Below are 20,522 nucleotides of genomic sequence, written 5' to 3' on the forward strand. Positions count from 1 at the left end.
TATGCAAAAAAAAAAAAAAAAAAAAAAAAAGACTAGAAATGTCGCTACGGCGACTGATGCCTCCGCCATAATGCATGATTCTCCCAATAGGTGTATAGTACAATGTCTTCACAATGTGTGATGACAGTTTCACATAACTGGCAAAATATCGAAATAACAGGTTTATCAGAAATATCTTGAATGTTCACTTTCCACGAACTGGGTTTGCTATAATTGTCTATTAAAGAGTACAGGTACACATATTTGGGGAATTGAAAATGTTTACTTGACTTCTGACCGACCTTATTATAAGTTTATGCATTGAGTATAATTTTCAAGGTATGAAGGAAGAGTGTAATTAAAGTACAAAATATATCTTTTTTTTTCATTTAAACCTAACCTTTGACCCTTAACCTTTGACCTTCTGGCTGGAAACTTCCAAGAGAATCTCCATTCAGTAATACATGTACATATATTAAATTTTAAAACTAATAATGCAATTATTGCATATACTAGTATATGAGGGAAATAGTAACATTTTGAGGAGTTGACCTTGACCTTTGACCCCTGACTATTGACCCATGACCCCTAAATTCCCTAGATAATCCCTGCCAGTCAGTACATGCATATATACCAAGTTCCATGAAGATACATTGAACCATTTGTGAGAAATGTGATATTGCAACATTTTCACCTAACCTTTGACCTTTTGACCTTTGACCTTATGACATGAAACTCTCTCTGGAGAATCTTTATGCAGTAGTACATGTCTACACTAAGTTTCAAGAAAATAACTGCGGGCATTGCATAGATATGGGGGAAATAGCAACATTTTTAGCATTTGACCTTGACCTTTTGACCTTTGACCTCATGTCAATGTCACTAAAATCTACTCAACTAATTTTCCCATCATACATCATCCTTGGACCAAGTTTGGTGAAAGCTGCTTCATCCAGTTTTGAGTTATCACGTAAACAGATAAATTTTAGGATTTGACCTTGATCTTTGACCTTTGACCTCTGTCCGATTTCACTGAAAAACTAATCAAGTAATTGTCCCATCATACATCATCCTCCAACAAAGTTTGGTGAAATTTGCTCCACACAGTCTTGAGTTATCACGTAAACGGATAAATTTCATGATTTGACCTTGACCTTTGACCTTTGACCTTTTGCCAATTTCACCCAAAATCTAATCAAATCATTGCCCCATCATACTTCATACTTGGACCAAGTTTGGTAAAATTCCAGTAAATATTACTCAAGTTATCGCGTAAACGAAAGCGGACGGACGTACGTACGGACGTACGTACGGACGTACGTACGGACGTACGGACGTACGGACGGACGGACGGACAACCCGAAAACATAATGCCTCCGGCACCACTACGTGGCGGAGGCATAAAAAGAGAAATCAATACAGGGGACCGTCATCGTAAGAAGAGCTTGACGTGGATGAGGCCCCATCAGAAACAATTACATGAAAACACCAATACACCTACACACATACTTAAATCAACTGCTGTACTGTACACATAGGCCCGAATTCTCAAAGGTGGAATAACTTTATTACACCGCTTATTCCGCCGATTTATTACGCCTCTTATGTAAATCAGGCCCTCGTGACGTAAAATGACGCGATTTATTCCCCAGAATCTATTCTCAAAGGTGGAATAACAGTTTATTCCCCGGAATAACTATTCCGCGGAATAGTTATTCCTGCTTTGAGAATCCGGGCCATAAAGAATAGAGGCTGCGTGTCCGAGAAAGACGCAGCATCATTGACTACATAATTTATTATAAAAGTGTGCAACTGACAGTGCAAGACAGCGTGAATTCTTTCCCGTCTGATTCCATGCTCCGCCCCCTCTCTCTATCTCGAGTGTGTGTGTGTGTGTGTGTGTGTGTGTGTGTGTGTGTGAGTATAGGTCATTTTTGTATTTAAAGGAAATGAAACCCAAATACAGTGTATACATAAGGATCGAGGAGAAATCAGCTAAGCTGGATGAAAATTGGGAGTCTGTTGAAAATTTATGAATTTTCGGTGCAGACATCGCTGGATTAGAAGACTACTACTAGCTTGTGACATCACAATGTTATTTTACCACAATATGAAGAAAATGTAAACAGAAATTACATAAAATTTCATGTCAGTAAAAAGCACACATTCTTTTACTTGTTATTGATATGTGATAAGGGCATTACAGTTATTATTCCTGCTTCTTGAAAGATGTAGAGTCAAGTGCCCTTCATTATGCTTTGAAAGAAAATTTATTTTTGAATTTTCTGTATATAATTTCTTTGAATCATCCATACATGACATCACAAAGTGCTGAAGTCTTCTTCTCCAGTAATGGCTGCACCAACACTTTCAAAATTCATGACTTGAACAGATTATCCAATTTTCCTTAAACTTTGCTGATATGCTATATAGAATAACACTGCTGCATTCTCTCAATTTACACACATTTATATATTTGAGTTTCCTTCAAGAATCACACAGTAATGCTGTGTACATAATATATATAATTATATATATATATATATATATATATATATATATATATATATATATATATACATATATATACACATATATATATATATATATATATATATATATCCATATACATATATATATATATATATATAACCATACACATTTTATGTATCCATATACATAGTTATACATATTTACTACACATGTACACCCACATATAACGTACATAAACTAGTGCATACCAAAGAATTCTTGACAGTCAATATGTTTATTACAAATGTACATTCACATCAGAGTCATCAGTATTATTTTTTCTTTTTTTTTTCTAACATGTAAGAACTTTTTAGCTGAACCTCTGTAACATACCATTGCCAGTGATAGATCCAATGTCATTCAATCACCGTGTGAGAAATGTACCAAGCAATACATACACTACTCTCTCTCTGTATAACTTATTACTGTCTATAAGAAAAAAAAAATGAAACGTTGAATGCATTCACATGCAACTCAAACTGAACTTAGTCAATATATCATATTATTTATCAAACACTGGCATACAATAAATGACTGCTTTCAGGTTAGAAAGGGAAAGATATCTAAGATTGACAGGTCTATTCAGGGAAGCAATATGTGAATATCCTAAATGATGAAAATAACAGGTGTTACTTTCACAAAGAAAAAAAAATATGAAAAACTCCATCAACATATCCCACTTTATAAGTCCTTGATTACAGCTTGACTTCTGCCCACCCAAACCCATATTGCTGTCACATTCTTTGTTAATGGGGGCAGTCAATAAACATTCAGTTTTACTCTGGAATAGGAAACGCTGAAACTGAAATTACTTATATACACACACATTGTCTTGGAGGGTACAGCCCACAATGAGAAACAGCCAAGGGTCACTGACCTTCTCAATTGACTTGTTTCTGTATCTCCTCTCTGCACACATACTAGTATACATCCTTACACTACATATTAATGATGATCAAAAAGTTCCCCTTTTGCGCTTCGCCAAAGTCTCCACAAAGCAGCACAGATAAGTAGAATGTATGTGACACTGTGTTGCTTCAAGCAACCGAGATACTATACATGTGTGTGAGTGTATGTGAGTGCAATAGTGTGTATGTATGTGTGTGTGTTTGTGTCTGTGCCTGTGTGCTTAACAAAGGTGACTGTAAGCTATGGGGAAATAATTCCTCAAAATTCATCACCTAATACAGTGCTAGAAGAATTGTTGATGCATTAAAACACAAGCTCTCACTGGTTCCTCCTTACGGCATGGAGGCATTTATGAAACAATTCACTAGATCCTCATGGAAATCACACAATTATATTATATTGGATAGTGAGGAGATCACAATAAATTGCCCATGGGTTGAAAATAATAACAGGAAATAGAGAGGATGAAGAGTGGAAGTACTCTGTTTGTGTTGAATATTCAGAGCACAACACTGTCCACAACGTCATGCGCTGATAGCATGCCAATGAACTTGACTATTTTTTGGCCTGGGCACAACTTGGGGATGATATTTTGCAGCATCACACAAGTACATACAAGGGAAAAGAGAAATCAACCAAAAATAGATTGATAAATGGACAGAAGGGCAAGACTGAAACAGCCTAACCTGGTAAACTCAATAATTTCATGTGTGCACGAACACATCATTACGACTGCTTGCCAGATGACTGCTTGCCAGATGACTGCTTGCCAGATGACTGCCCAACGCCAACATCACTAGATGCCACTCTTAGTTTCACCAAGAACATTCTTGGCTTCACCATAATGCGAACAAGCAATCGACTGTGATTTTTTTCAGCAGGTTTAGCAACCAGAAACATGGAGAAAAAACCCCAAAATGTATATCCATGCACATGGACACCTACGATGCATCTTTAGATCAATTCACAAATGTTTTCATCCTGAAGACTGATAGTCGGCCAATTTATGGGTGCATTCCTTGATTGACACTGCGTTATCATCAACTGCCATCAAGCACATTTGCACAAGTGACCACCCGGCTAAAAATCTACAAAAAAAGTAGACCAGAATGAATTTTCACTATTCTACACAGTTTGAAAGAGTAAGTTCTAAGCTTTGAAATGATACATATAACTTGTTGAAATTAAATCAGCCTTACTCAGTCAAAAAGTGATAGAAAAAAGAGAGAATTTAGTAGGGAGTTCACTTTTGCACAAAAAAAAAAAGAAGGAAAAAAGGATTTAAAGATTAGGGTCACTCAGGCGTGCTGTGCAAAAGATTCTGAAAATCACAATAAAGTAGCAAATGTCTGAAAAATATGGTCCAGAAAAACAGCTAATATCTCAATTTTCTTTCTGCCTTAAGTCTCCAAATTTAGAAAGTAAGTAGAGAAGAGACTACTATCCTCCAGGTAGAACAAACTTTTAAAAATTTGAGTCAGTCAAACCAAATGACTATTTCTGTCCTTTTTACAGAGAATCCTTAGCTGTGACTTTTTGTGGGTTTTGAACCGGGCGGTCACATACGCTCTCTTTTCTGCTCTCCTTCCCGCTCTCCTTCCTTACATCCCCCACAACTCTCTGAATATTTACTTGAATTCGGTCACTGTATGGAAACACTGTAATGAATTTACGCTGGTGGTACCTAGCCTCTCTTTGTCTATGAAAATACATATGGGGCCTACAAGAATGGCAAATGGCAGATTAACGTTGTTAGAGAGAGGATAAAAATGTCTGACATAATCTTCCAGCTTGACTGGTTAGAATCCTCTCGTCTAGCTGATTAACGTAGTTGGTACACTATGCTCTTCTTGAGCAGACACATAGAAAAGCTAGGTCAACAGCTGGACTTCAGTGAGGATGACATAGTTCGCTGGAGTTTCAAAAATACACTTCTGAATCTTTCTCTTTCAACTGGACCTCTTACTACAAGTCAAAACAACAAATTCGGCAATGATCCCATACATTATTAGATATTGTTGTCACAAGATGCTACAGGTATTAAACATAGATTTGCAAATCCCCTAGGCATAGTTTAGAAACGCAAAAGAAAATAAACTGTACGAAGACACAATCAGACGTACAGAAAAAAAAAATTGTATACACCTGTACCCCATAGGAATGTGACAATACATAGAGAAAAATTTATCATTTTTACTTTTTTTTTTCACACAAAGAACTGTCCTAAGGACAAAGAACATTTTACAGGTACACATACAAATTAAAATGACACGTTATAACCTTAATATGTCTTATTGTCATGAATGAGTACATCTGTAGGTTTGTGGAATTACGTAGCACATCTGCAACAACAAAAAATCAGTCATTATAATCACAATCAATGCATCAGAGACTGACAAAAAAAAAACTATGATGTGAACTGTCTCAGGTGAAAGTGTTGTGTGTATCTAGAGAAGCAAAGTAGGAATCTACACACCCACATACACTTTTAAACGCCCAAGCATAGAATCAGGAAACCACTCCAAAAAATGGCAAAAATGTCCCTTTCATTTGCACAAGGTGTTCACATAATTCCAGTACAGGAACAGTGGGGAAAAAATACAAGGAATAAAAACATGAGAACTATATCTAAGTTAGCCTAGCTCGAGTAGCTGTTCCACAGAGAGAGATACTGTACTGATTGTGCTAGGATATTGTCTGTATAATATAAGTCATTACTTTTTGGGAAAGATGTATTTGTTGTTTTGCTAAACATTTGCCGTGAAACCAAGTTCAGCTCTATCTTGGGGCATGCATTTCAGCCACGATGCATGCCACACAGCTACAGGACAGTTTCCCCAAGAATAATTATCATCAGCAAAACTATGCTGGAGGTTATATTGAACACTACAGGAAGATTTCTTTTTTCTTGTGCTCACGAGATACACAAGTATTAGTAGTATTAGTAACAACACACGATTCATTATATTACTATGAACATGTCATATATTAATGTTTGCAGAAAAATATCACAGTATTAATAAATACAGGCCAGTCCTCTCTGGAGCATCTCATAGGGTCGACACTACTCCCATATAGGAAATGAGTACACTATACCTGACAACACTTGATCAACGCAAGTAGGGAGATGTAACTATTACCTAGAACTTGGAAGACACACAAGGTAAAGACTTAGAAGGGACCCCCCTCAAAATAAAAACAAAGAAGAAGAAGAAAAAAGAGGCTTAAAGGGATCGAGAGACAGTTAAAGACAAATCTGAATGGACATATAAATCATGACATGCATACGACATAATGAAAGTTGTGTGTTTGAAGTTCTATCTCGCACATGCTACAAAATCACAAAAGAGAAAACCTGAATTAAATTCATATATAAATTTCAACTCCGAATGAACTGACGACTCAACAGAAGAAGAAAAGAGGCCCTATAGGCATCTCATCGTCATGACAACTGACATGCACACATCTCCTGTACAACCTTACTTTACCTTCCGTTGCATGTTTGCAAATGCATGCAGAGGTTGACAAAAACTTCACACCTGCTTTGTTGTTGTTGTTGGAAAAATTTTAAGCAAATTAGAGCATCGCAGAAACGGTCATTGTAAATTTCACACACATTCTTGAGCAACTTTCGAAAGAGCAAGCTCCTCTTGAAAACACAGAAAGTTGAAAAGTGCCATGTGAAACGAAATACACATTTTCAAATCAGCTTTCCTTTTTTTTTCCTTCAACAGTTCTAGTACACAAAGGGTTGTGATCTGAAGTTAGATACTACTTTTTTTTTTAAATCTCATATAGTTATTTATTTTCTTTTTATTTCCCTGAGATAGTAGTGCCAGAAAAAGAGAAAGTGAGACTGGGTCAAAGAAGAATATGACGAATATGAGCGCTGTAGCTGTATAACATCAAGCTTATCTTTTATGATAGCAGGCACATGTATCATTGGCAATCTTTAGCAATCTGGAAAGGGGCAACAGTATTGATCGAAAAAAATGAAAAGAATTGATAAATCATGAAAAACAAAATAAAATAAATGCAGCCCTTAGGGACGACAGATTCACTCCTACCTTATCACGGTCTTAACTACATGGACGGCTCGGGCAATTTACTACACAAAGATCTACACACATTCTCCATGGAGAGACCCCACAATATGCAACCACATATCTCTCCTGACCATCAGGGAATATACAGTGTATAAGAGCATGAAAGGTTATCACATTGGCAGAAGGTTTCTGTTTCAGAGGACACTGGATATTGCAGGTTCAGTTTGGGTGAAAAATTCCAGCATTTTGAAACTCCCATTCATAGCATATGAGTCTGACATACAACCGTACAGGATTTTCCTTGCCGTCACAGAAAACAAAAAGAGGGGGGAAAAACAGAGAAATCATTGATATCTATTTCTCTTACCACTTACTGCTACATTTCAATCACATCAGTTCACATATAGTAGATGCATCATGCATAATGTAAAGAACTTTGCCACTCCATAAACAGACTTGAGGATAGAAATGTGAAACAGCCAAGTCACCTGGTTCCATGCAATCACTCCAAAAGCTAATGAAAAAGCTCTGATGCATCAAAGATTCAGTCGTGTACTCAAAATCCTTCTCCAAGCGTCTGCCAGTGATCGTGTAATCTTTGAGCATAACGTCATGATCTCAGATGTTATCAAAGTGGGTATCACATCCACTGCTTTTGTATGAACAACTATCTATCATGTCTCTATTCTTTCTTCTTTTTCTCTTTTTGCGGGGGGGGGGGGGGGGGGGGGTCCACAATGAAGTGAGAACCTACAATGCTGTACGAGCAATAGGTGATATATTCTCTGCCCATGATTCAGATGCAGCTCTGTAGATACAATTTGATGAAATCAAGGAGGACTTCGCACAATTTGATGAATGAGCAGAACAGGTGGCACAAGCCATCTCTGAATGATCTCTGCCAATCAACCTTCAAAAGAAGAATGGCTACTTTATAGACAAAATAATACATCGTGATATGACACACAAGCTGGGTTTCATTTGCACATGCTTTCTTGAAAAAGCTTCTGTTTGTCAGTCTGCTTAGATGCTGGAAATGTCCACTGCAAATTCACAGTGGCAACTGCAAATAAAGCACCAACTAGAGATATTCTTAATTTTTTTTTTTTTCAAACTACTACTATTCTCTCAAAACATGCGGGTAAAAAAAAAAAAAAATTAGTGACATGGATAGTGTAGACACGTCCTTCAAATCGTGAGTAGTACACTACTGTCTATACAAGTTTTGGAGTTGGAGCTAACGATGAGCACTACTTGGCATGGGCTGCTCTCACGCTGGTTCGAAATACGTATACACTTTCCCTAATGCCATTAATCCTTGCACTCTTCCATTCATTCTATCAGTGCCACTCTTGTTGTTGTCTTTTCTTTCTTTTTTTGTCACAATCTGGATAAACACACTACATATTCTATATAAGAAAATGTTTATTCAACAACATAGACAAAAAAACAAAAACAGAAACAAAAAAAATCCAAACACTGATGATGATAACCAGACCTGGTTTCAGAGTCTCTAGGGTGACAAGCAGACAGGTCCAGTCAACATTCCACTAACTGGTTCCCAACACTTCCTCTTGGGTACTGTCATTTTTGTCTTCCTCCTCTCTCAAAGCTGTCTTCCTTTGTACACACAGGACATACATATCTGAAAAAAAAAAAGATGTGACAAAGGAGAAAAAATGGACATTATACCACTAGTCGACGTTAATGAGTGTGTTTTGGATAAAGTGTCAATCTTCACGTGACCTGGATGTAGCTTTCGTCGGAGTAGCTATCACAAGGGAGGATGGCAGCACACCCTGATCAGCAAAAGATGGACAGTTTCTTGTCTGATGCAACACATTCCTCAGCATTTTGAACACCCATATGAACCAAAAGCAGACCTTGTCTGAGCTAGAGGCCCCAAATGGTCACAGATAAAATTTGCTGTGCATATTTGGTTCAAATGCTTTGTGCATTCTGCCCTCTGTGACACAGGTGGAGCTATGCATGGGACAAGTCTCTGCAGAATGCCTGGGAGAAATCAATGAATGTTGAGCCCTACACAGATCATACATGCTCATGTCAGCATCATTACAGGACTTGCTCCTCCTAAGCCAGAAGAAACCGTTTGAACTTGTAGGAATTTGAATTTGAGCATTGCCTGAAAAAAGTTCTATCTTTTGTTGGCAGTAATATACCATGGTATCCCTCTCACGACCGGCTCCAGAATGTCAAACAAGAGGTTGTCTTGACTTGATGGATCACAGACTTGGTAGTGTGGGGATGCCATGGGGTGAGAAGGCCAGCCAAGCTGGGATGAATTCAAGAATCTCTGTAACGAATTGTGTACAGCTTTTTCACTGATCTCTATGAAAGTATACACACAGCTGAAGTATCTTAAGTGGAGTCGACTGTAACTGATGAGTGTATGTTTCGATGCACATATTCGCTGACGGGTTCTATTCTTGATTTTTTAACATACTTTGGTGGGCAGTGAATGAAGATCAATTCAATCAGACCACATTTCCAAATGCTACCAGGTCTTTAAAATATCTAACGTTATGTGATTTCCTGTTCATCAATCATATCACCACAAGAATTTTAGTGACCTGGGGCCCGTTGCATAAAAGTTACAATTATGGTAACTTTCCCATCCAATGGTAACTACCATGCCAACACTACTCAACAGCCAATCAGAATCAAGAATTGCATGGAAGTTACCATTGGATGGCAAAGTTACCATAATAGTAACTTTTATGAAACGGGCCCCTGGATATGAAATGAAACATTTCCTAATACATCATCATCAAAATACTCCACATTGTACATGAAGACGGATTATCATATCAAATTACTGAAGGAAAACCGACATGCCTTACAATTTAAGAAGAAGTACCATTTTAATAGATCATAACTGGAATGACTACTGTGGTTACGATAAGAAATAGATAAGGCAGGGAACAAGTGCAAAATTTGAATATCGAACTCCATGGTGCTTGATGTCAGAATATAAACATATCTTCTCCCTTCATAACCAGAAATAATGGGCATGATGCATATACCTACATGAAAGTGGCCCTTCACAGTTAAAGCATCGGCATTCTTCTTTCAAGGCCAAATTTGGTAGAGGAAGTTAAATTTGCTGACGGCGATGACATAAGTCCATAGTAAATGCATTGGGCAACAGGATATACACTGTCTTACAATGAATATCTACTGGTGAATAGTACTGACTCTCTTTATAATAGAATTACATAAATATCTAGGAGCTGACAAAAACATCTGCATTGAACTAGAGTGGTTAGGATGACACATATCATATTTTGCTTATACTCACCATAGGGCTGGAAAAAAAAATATAAAGATTCTGGAGTTTTACATCATATCCTGACTTTTTCTCACACACTGTTTCACCCGCCTCTTGAAGGCCCCATGGTAGTCTGCCCTCCAGTCTTTCTGCAAGAAAATAACACACATACATTGTCATACATCATATACTCAATGCAGATACATGTATTTATGGTAGGAAAGGGGTATTAACAACTATGATTCAGCCAGGACGTTTTCCTCCAAATCATTATTTCCCCATTTCTGCTTGGTTCATTATTATTTCAACATAGACATTTCCATGGAACGGTGCGATGTTTTGAAAAGGAAGTAAAGCAGTAAAAGTTTTAATCAGTGAAACTTTCAACATGGTTTGAATGATAGTGAAAGAATTTTGATGGTGTGTATGGACAGAACATTTTCTCGATCAATAAGTTAAAGGAGCATACAAGTGTTTCTCGCTCATGTGAATGAACAAATATTCATAATTGTGAGTGCTGCTCGTAGATTGTGACACGGGTGTCACTGTGCAAAATTTTGTTGAGATCGCACCACTGATGAACAAGATCTCGCCCCCCCCCCTGATTTTAATAGCTAGCCTAAAAAGCCCTGCCTGTCTAAGCTTATGTTTTGTAATGTGTAATGGATACTTTCATTCACTTCTGCCCACAATATCATTCTATTGAGGATCAGAGTTACAAACCGAACACAAAATTCCTTGTTACAATGAAAAGGAAACATGACATTCATTACCAACTGAGCAGAGCAAAATCGTGCATCCAGTGGCCATGGAAACTTTTGAGGAAATGACCAAATGATGCATCATGCGTTACCCCGGGGTACTGTAGTACCCCGGGTAACCGCGTTGTGTAGCGCCACCACACGTCCACTCGAGGACAGCCAGAGAAAAATGCATGCACTGTGTGTGCGTGTACATATTCATTCCCATGCCACTGCATGTTATACTATGCGTGCATGGATGCTGCGATACCACTAGTGTGTGGTTCACCGTGCAGTGTAGTGCAGTGGCTAGCTCCAGCACCAAAATAATTTCCTCTTTTTGGCACCCAGGGTACAGCCTTTTTAAAAAAATAAATAATACAACAAAATGGCTGATTTTTATTTGGTACCCCGGGATACCATTTATGTCATCATATACCACTACAAGATCATATATCAGAGTTTTTGCCACCACAGTTTTAGGTGAAATACTTTGTTGTAATTTATCTATGGATATCAGGCTTAAACCTCTTAATTACCTAGTAAAAGGGGGGAAAATGGTTACCATGTTTAACACGGTAAAAACTGTTCATTGATTTTAGAAAACAGGACATCATAAAATTCACAGCTTTTCTTTTCCCTTTTTTTTTGTTTTTGTTTTTGTTTTGTTTTGCTTTTTTTTTCTTTTGGGGGGGGGGGGAGGATCAGAAAGAGGTGCTTTCACATTTGGTTTAGTCATGAAAAAAAATATTTAGTTTCCAACAGCTCCTTTTCAAACAGAGATAAGTGCCCAAACTTTACATGGCCTTAAGCATGTCATGGGTGACTGTACTCACAGCAGCATCGACATTTGCGGGAGATTCATCGTTGGGGTCTGCTAGCATAGAGATGACACTGAGCAATATTGTCTCCACCGTATGGATCGGTAACCACCGCTCTGATGGCTTCTCGTAGCCCCACTTGTCTTCACCAGGCTCATGTAGGATTGAAATGCACACATCACCATCTTTGTCAACTGGATGGAAGGAGAGGAGGAGAAAGAGAAGGAGAGGTTTTTTTATCTATCAAATGTATTTATCTCTATCGTAACATGTTTTGTCTCCAAGAATATAAGTGTGTACATGCAATACTCGTTTAAAATCATTACTGTACTACCTTTTAGCAGCAGTAAACCATATGAACTGAGACAAACACTGCAGAACTTCATCACATATAAAGTCCTTACCAATTAATTTTGGGTCCATACCCTGTTGACAATTACAGCTGTATTTTATACTGTTGATTGTAGAATTTCAGTACACATGCACAAGTAATTCTTCATGCATTACCATTGATTTCAATACACTTAATACACATTGTTATACAGTGCACTCCCATTATAATGAACACAGTTATTTTGAAATTCCAGTTACAACGAAGTAAAAATTCCGGCCGCAACATTACCAGCTCTTTGTTTCTTATTGTTTATTTGTTCGGTTATAACAAAATTTTGATATAACGAAAGAAAACTGGCGGTCCCAAGGACTTTGTTATAAAGGGTGTCCACTGTAATTTAAACACCTACGATAGGCCTACATTTAGCATTACTAGAGGTTTTTTTTTTTTTTTTTTTTGTACATGGAATACTCTGGGTATACATATGGCACAGCTTGAAAGAACAATATTAAAATCTAGCCTTTTCTAATCACACTTACTATTCGGATGCCAGATCTCTGAGACAAATTTCATTTTGGGTGGTTTATTTGGGTAGTCCTTGGGGAATATCAGGTGAGCCTTGAAGTATCCTCCTTCACTGTAGGGGACAAAATAAAAAATTGAATAAAAGAATGAAATCATGAAAAGGGTTCAACATCATGTAGAATTGAATACACTATCAAGATACAGTGTGCATAATCAATTGACAAAGGAAATAGTTGTACCCCTATAAATTTACCCCGGAGTGTTTGACGTCAGACTGCAATAATGAGAAACTATTCCCTCTTTGCTTTATTCACTCACATATTTGCATCCATATATCAGGGCCTTGACATTAGTGGTGGCCCAGTGGCCCGGGGCCACCATTTTTAAAGGAAAGATATGTGTTATGGCCCAATCGGGCCACCAAATTTCATTGTCGGTCCACTATAAGAAAAAGTTAGTGTCGAGACTTGCATCATCATCGACACGGCATCTATTATGTATGGATCAAAATCAATGACCATAGACCCTGTTTACAGTGCGAGGCTCAGCCACGGCTTGGCCGTAGCCGAGTCTACATTCATTTCAGTGTAAACGCGCAAAAGGCCAAATGCGAGGCCAAAATTGGCCTCGCATTTGGCCTCGCTCTGGAGGTGGTCTCAGCCGCGGCCGAGCCCGGCCTTTTCTCAGTGTAAATGCAAACTGGGCCAAATGCGCGGCCAATTTTAGTCTGGCTTCCAAACCCTCTGCCTGTATCTTTCGCTATTCAGGATATTAACCCCCTCAACGTCGAAAACTAGTATAGTTTAAGGTGGTTTAGTCCTGCAAAGGATTTTTTCCTTCGGCAAAGGCCTTTGCCCGAAAGGCGACTTCGTCGCCACGGAATTCATTTGGCAAAGGGTCTAAAAACCAGACAATACCAAATTGCATTTGTTTACAAGCAGAGCGCCACTATGACAAAATATTGAAAGGTTTGAATCAAAAGCGCGGCCGAGCCCGGCAGTGTAAATGGACAAAATTGCGGGGCCCGGCCTCGCAATTGAGGATGGGCTCGGCCGCGGTTCGGCCCAGCCCCGCACTGTAAACAGGGGTCATACATGATAGTATCATTTTTTTTTTTTTTTGTAACTGATTCCACAATTAATGATCCACATCATGCAATCAAGCATGTGATTGCCAGAGAATGGATCAAAAAGATAAATTTCAACTAAATATAGGATGAGTACATATCATATGTGAAGCCAAACGAAAGAATAACTCTAACATAACAGTATGAAGAAAGACAAAAAAAAAAAAAAGGAAACTTCATGTTAGGATTAGAAGGAAGGAAAAGAGCAAAAAGTCAGTCTAGCTAGTGAGGAAAGAAGTGAAAGGAACTGAAGAGTAGAAAGCTAAACTACATTACATGTAAGTGCATTATTACTATTTCCACCACTACAATATAATACAAGTACTAACTACAACGATAATGATAATATTGATAATTAGAAGAGCGTTTGGAGAGTGCAGACCCCCACCGAATAGCTCATTTCCAGCCATACACACATGCTAAAAATCGTCCATTATCCAAATGATACATAAAGAGCTTTTCATGTGTCTCAGAGTCTACCTCATCAGTTTCCTGCATGCCGCATCGAGCATGTGCACAGTGCACATATGCACATTCAAATATGCACAGCTTGAACTCCCTCGTTTGTTGGCCCTATTTGCCAACGATAATCCTAATCATTAAAAAAAAAAAAAAAAAAAGAAATCATAAAAGTTCCTGAATCCAGATGGTGGTCTGGATCATTACCAAAATTTAATAATCTGTTCTTTATGTCATATCACTAACTTTTCCTTTAAATTTCATCCAAATCCATTCTTACTTTTTGAGTTATTTGAAAACAGACAAACCAACACTGGCAAAAACATAATCTCCTTGGCAGAGGTAATAATAATCATCATTACAATTAAACCTGTTATCATTATCATCACTCTCATCGTCCCCATCATTAAACACAAACATGTACGTATATAGCTGATAATAATATTCCTGAGTAATGCACAATGAGGTGTAGCCAATTTCCTGACTCACTAAAATGTATCAGGTGGTCCCATGACCAGCAGCTCCCACTTGTAGATGTCATCATCATCTATCAGGCCTGCCGAGAACCCACTCACAGGCTGCTTCCTCAGATCTGCTTGAGATGCAGTGAAAGGGAAACATAGGCAAACAAACAAACAAATTATAGTGTGGACAGACAGAACTATGAAAAGAATGAGCAGCAGCGTATGGGAAAAGATAGCAGTGGCATGCAATTTCCTTCAAATAGCTCCAGCTCTTTATAAAATTATCGTGATTGTGTCGACTTAAAGGTAATTGTAAGTTGACTTCCTTCTTTGTATGTGTATGCGTTTATATATCTAAAACCAGTTTAAAAAGGCCTTACAATCATGTCTCTCAAGAGACAAACTTGATATCAAGACATCTTTGCATATCAAATGCATAAATCTAAGAAATAAATGTCTTAAATCACAACTGTAATCCCGATTATCATTTTCAAAATCATAATGCTTCTCTGCCCATATCAAGCAAAATTACTTCTGTAGAACAGCAAATGTTTGAGTTTTAGCATAAGAAAGGAAATGCTTTAGAACTCACTACATTTTACATCCTGACCTCCATGATATTTTTTCTCAAAGTGTAATTTCTGGTCTATTGCCCTGTCATACTCAAGCCATGTACTGAAATTCTGGTAATACTAAAGAAATACTTCTCAGAAATGAATGTCATTTTGATGTTGGCATTAAATCAAAATTTGTTTGTGTTTGCAGCAAATTGTACACAACAAATGTGTTTCTGGGAGAAAATTCAAAACACTTTGTTTTTATTGTTTATTACATTTTTCTTGGCAGTTCAGTTCTAATGCTCATACACGTACAGCCTGATGGCGTTATAGTATCAGTATTAGTTCATGCATGTACACTGTATACATATTCTAGTAAGTGACGCACACACCAGCTGTCACGACATGGTAGGTTACATTGTCCATGTGAAAGTCCTACTGATAATCTCATCAGCCCTTTTACATCAAATTTATGTTTATGTGCAAGGCATTCACTAAAAATGAGTTTACACTGCACAGGAAGCAAGAGGGTACAGTAGTAACCCCTCAGCCCGTCATTACGTCAGGGGCACGAGTGTAATAAAGCATAACATAAAGGGAGAGGGTGACTCACACCAAGTGGAGACCACTACCAGGAGCGAGGGTCATAAACCTGCCAAATGTCCACCAGTGGGAGGACAGCCCAGAAGAGGCATAGGTTAAGAAATTGATAGTCACACCCAGCTGCAGTGGTCAGCTAACGTCAGAGGAATATCCTCCTTCTTTGGAAATCATGTTCAAAAACAATTCTTTGAAATTAAGGAAAAGTCACTCATAGGGGTGTGTCCAGTCTGACCAATTGGTAGAAAGTTTTCTGAACCATCTAACCCCCTCCTCCAATAAGATAACTTGTTTAATAAATGTTATACAGTGATTGGTCCTACATAGACAAGTGTAGTTGAGAAGGAAATTTTGGAGAACAAAACTGGGATGCAAAACCCAAAATTCTTCAGACCAGAGCACAAAATTGTTTGTGAAATCACTACGTGTGTATCCAGTTCATCGGGAGGGTTCGGTGAACATCAGTGTCGCCGACATACTGGTCTACCCTTTGGTAGATGAATTCGGAACAAGGAGACAGAGGTTTGGTGGCAAAAGGCCACATTCAGTGTATGTTTGACAGTCTGAGCACTAGAGAAATCTCTCATTAACCCGAAGGAGGTTGCGGCAGGGGCCAGGGAGAAAGTAACTTGCACAGAAAGGGGAGAAACGCCAACGAAAGTTGTAAGTTGACCAATCTTTCTCATTGTAATTTTCATGTAATTATTTAATCCTTCATAAGGAGAAGGAGAGTCAAGATATAACATTGTTATGTCATTATTACCTCACAGTATTTTGTTACATGCATCAGTTAGGAGTGAGGAAATGTTTAATAGTTTAGCCAGTACTACTACAAGCCATTTCAGAATACTGAGCTAAAAGACCATAAAGATTTATTGCACCAGTGGCTTAGGGCCATCAAACTGGGAACACAATTTCCATGACAGTTAATCCTCGCTGGCTGACCCAGCGTTGACAGATTTGTTGATGTAAACATACAAGCCGATAACCTGTCTTAAATTCATGAAATGTAGGCGTTTCATTCATGAAGGAACAATTTCATTGAGCAATTGTATAATAGTGTTTCGTTAAGATTATTGAACTTATGAGTGTATGTCACTCATTGCAATTGACAGGGCGGTTAATGTCGGAGCAAGGATCCGAGTTTAAGGTGGGAGCAAGGAGTTTTAGGCTGGAGTAAGCTCCAACTGTATTGGACTGCAGAGTCTACTAGAAAGGGATCGAGGGGACTTCGTCTGGAGGGGACTCAAGTTTGATGAAACTAAGACCCATGGGCGAGGACAGATGATCTCATCCCGAGAACAAGAACCAACTGGCTTTAGTGATAATGTTAACTAAATGTACTCCTAGTTGGCAATGATTATGTCAGTGTTTGATTGTTAATCACCATTTTTATTTCTATGCTGTAAATACGTTTCAAAATTCAGTACAATAAACCACGCAATTATTGAACTGAAGAAGCATTTGTTTCGCCTACTTTGTAGACTCTCAGAAGAGAAAGCCTTTGATCCAGTTACGGGGCGGTGCGGCGGCAGCGCCCTGTGACACCAGCTGACTAACCTTATAGAGTTTAAAGGGATGGTATGGTTTTGGTTGAAATGGGGCTTCAGGTTTCCAGCTTTTTTTTTTTGTGAGATGAGGAGAAACCTTATGAAATATGAAAAAGCTGACAATTCTAGAGGAATTCCAAGTTCATCTGATGAAAATAGGTTTTGAAATGGCAGAGATATATGCAAAACAAAGAGGTCCTTATACAATGTAAATGGTGGGACCCACCTTCTTAGGACCACTTTGTTTTTGGATATCAAATATTTCAAAACCAACTTTCATCCGGTTAACTTGAAAAATTGTAGAATTCGATCCCCTTAGAATTGTATGCTTTTTCATATTCTATAAATGGTTCCTAGTCTATCTCTCTCTCTCAAAAAGAAAAAATAAATAAATTAAAAAAAAAACAAACCTGAATTCCCCCACCTCAACCAAAACTATATCATCCCTTTCATAATGACAAAGTTATTGAATGGACAACCACCTGAAAGAATGGGCATCACCTAGTTTACTGACCCAAACAACAATTCAATTTCACTGTTTGTTTTGTTTTGGTTTTTTTTTACACCCCAATGAAATACAAGATGCATAGTGAAGTTACCAATGCCAACCAAGCTATAATGCAGTTTCCTTGAGGTTTTGGTCTTAACATATGAGGCTTATCACCCCCACCCACTCAAAAACAAACAAACAACAACAACAAAACAACTACAACAAAAACACAGCACAGGAAAAGGGTCTCTGGGTCTACCACATTGAAATGGACCAGTTTGACTAGTGGAGTAGTAGTAGACCGTCTAGCAATGTCTAGACAAACAACCAAGCATTCATCGTTTTTGTTTTACCTGGTTCATATTTTATTGCCCATCTTGTTAGGGGTTGCCCTAACAAATCATGGCTTGGCTTTGTGTACCGAGCAACTTGACTAGGATACACGCATACATACACTGTATACACTTGCCATGTACGCTTTTTTTTTATTTCAAGACCATGATGAGATAGACTACGGACGGACGGTACTACTACATTCCGAATGACGGTAGGACGTCAACACAACACTAACACTACAAGATTCACCGACATAACGCTAGTAGTTCTACGAACAATTTAATAAACGTTACCATGCAAGCAAAACTGTCAAATTGATTTTGATTGTAGTAATCAGAGAAGATTTGTAATCTACTCGTAAAGACAATGTATTCGATCTTCTGTTTTTGTTTCGATATCGAGCCCGATTTCCTTGCCTTCGAACAAAGGGCACAACATGCATCACACAGGTCGCATTACTCTACGCATAACTCATTCGCACAATAATGGTGGAACAAGCCACACACCACGTCCATTCCTACGCTGCACAACACTCATTCAAACTACGTGACAGCTAACAGTTTCTCTCAAAGGTGAACTGACACGTTTAACACATTGAGGCAACTAAGAGATACGACTGAATTACCTTGGAGCTGTCTTTTAAGCAATAAGACCCCTTGTTGTGCAGCCATATTACGCTAAACTTCGCACATTGAACTGCAATTTGCCGTAACGTCACAAACAGGAAAGTGTCGCCGCAGTACACGGTGTTTTACACAGTACGCGTATTGTATTTAGTACAGTGACTCTATGGAAAACCGAACCACCGACAAGTCCTACGGACGATTACGATAGTTGTTCAGCTGTTCCACAGGCAGGCGCAGTGAGTGTGATCGATCAACGTGCTCGCTGCATGCATGCAATAGCTGAATAGCATGTCCATAGAAATAGAATCATAATTATGGAAGTCGTGTAGGTCTCGCCTCACCGCGGGCTCCTGTGAAATCCTCCATTTTCTTCAGTCCTCTTTCCCTCTCTCTCTCTCTCTTCTCAAAATTCACATTATCTCTATTATAGCTTATAAATTCTCTTCAAGTGCGGTCTGCGATGTGTCTTTCTCTTTAGTTCCGTTTGCAGCATGTTTGATAAGATGATCCTGAGATACTAAACAGAAGGTGTAGGTTTGACAATGGTTTGACAATGGTTTGACAGTGGTTTTTTATTTTCTTATGTCACCCAAAGAATGGGTATTGAAGAAAATTTGAACAAATATCGTAGCAGGTGCATGTGTTAGTGGGCTATGCAATGATAGAGATAGTGATAATGATAATGATAATTATGATTATGGATTTTATTCTTGAATGGTCCCACCTGCGGGAGCATGGTAGAATAAATGATTAACGAGGTGATAATACAGGAATCCACATTAGTAATGATACACACAGAAATAAAATTCAGTACATGCACAATGTTGTAGGCCTAGGCTATATATTTCCTTCAGGCGCATAATACGCATTCCGAATTGTTCTACCATCTTTTGTTCTACTTTTGAGAACATCTTCGCCATCTAGTACATTCAAACATCCATGGATTGATGGCAAGACTGCGCATGTGTGATTCACTTCAATTTGGTTGTGCGTGTATTCACGTTCGAGTGAGGACACATTCTGATTTCATGACGCCACTGCATCTCAATACCGTATTGTTGTGTTGTGATGTTTTAGCTTTACTCCAGTTCACTTGGCTCAATAGAGAGAGAGAGAGAAAAAAAAGTTACAAAATAGAT

General features: G+C 38.2%; 1 protein-coding gene across 1 annotated transcript; it reads right to left on the minus strand.

The window, feature by feature from the left end:
* Positions 1-8,569: 8,569 nt before the first annotated feature.
* Positions 8,570-19,506, minus strand: LOC140226896 (ubiquitin-conjugating enzyme E2 G1-like). The gene is made up of 6 exons (XM_072307324.1): positions 19,383-19,506; positions 15,250-15,352; positions 13,190-13,287; positions 12,332-12,510; positions 10,786-10,904; positions 8,570-9,111 (listed from the first exon to the last, which is right to left on the minus strand). Exons 1-5 carry the CDS (start codon positions 19,426-19,428, stop codon positions 10,824-10,826), a joined length of 507 nt encoding a protein of 168 aa, XP_072163425.1. The 5' UTR covers positions 19,429-19,506; the 3' UTR covers positions 8,570-9,111; positions 10,786-10,823.
* Positions 19,507-20,522: the final 1,016 nt, after the last annotated feature.

This window comes from Diadema setosum, chromosome 4 (assembly GCF_964275005.1).
Source record: "Diadema setosum chromosome 4, eeDiaSeto1, whole genome shotgun sequence".
Classification (NCBI taxonomy): Eukaryota; Metazoa; Echinodermata; class Echinoidea; order Diadematoida; family Diadematidae; genus Diadema; species Diadema setosum.